Source organism: Penaeus monodon, chromosome 33, assembly GCF_015228065.2.
Source record: "Penaeus monodon isolate SGIC_2016 chromosome 33, NSTDA_Pmon_1, whole genome shotgun sequence".
NCBI lineage: Eukaryota > Metazoa > Arthropoda > Malacostraca > Decapoda > Penaeidae > Penaeus > Penaeus monodon.
In genome coordinates, this window is record NC_051418.1 from 23,333,869 (window position 1) to 23,334,197 (window position 329).

A 329-nucleotide genomic window follows, 5' to 3' on the forward strand; every position below is an offset into this window, starting at 1 on the left:
ATGAACCACAGTGAATCTTTTCATCATTTGTTTAAGTGCACTTGATATGACCCAAATGATCATTTAACCGGAAGTCCTGGTTCGTTCTGATTGACAGAGGCCACATTTGATACAGTTCCTTAAGTGCGCTTTGCCTGACAGAGAGGCTTGCGCTTCCAGTCACAGGGAGCATCGTGTATCGTGAAGCCGTCCTGGCCCTTCAGGAAGGCACAGTTCTGCGACGTTCCGCCAGTGGGTTCACGGACGCTGTTGAAAGCCAACGACAGACAACAATAAATAAAAGTAAACAATGTGACAGAAATCTCAATTTCTTCTCTTCGTGTTATTTT

The 329-nt window shown here is 45.0% G+C and overlaps 1 protein-coding gene across 2 annotated transcripts in view; it reads right to left on the reverse strand.

Moving 5' to 3' along the window:
- Positions 1–6: 6 nt before the first annotated feature.
- LOC119594157 (CD209 antigen-like protein C) overlaps positions 7–329 on the reverse strand; it is a 3,155-nt gene continuing 2,832 nt past the window's right edge. For both annotated transcript variants that reach the window (XM_037943227.1, XM_037943228.1), the window contains one exon: positions 7–246. In XM_037943227.1, coding sequence (XP_037799155.1) covers positions 120–246 — 127 coding nt within the window. In that variant the 3' untranslated portion in view covers positions 7–119. The remainder of the gene's footprint in view (positions 247–329) is intronic.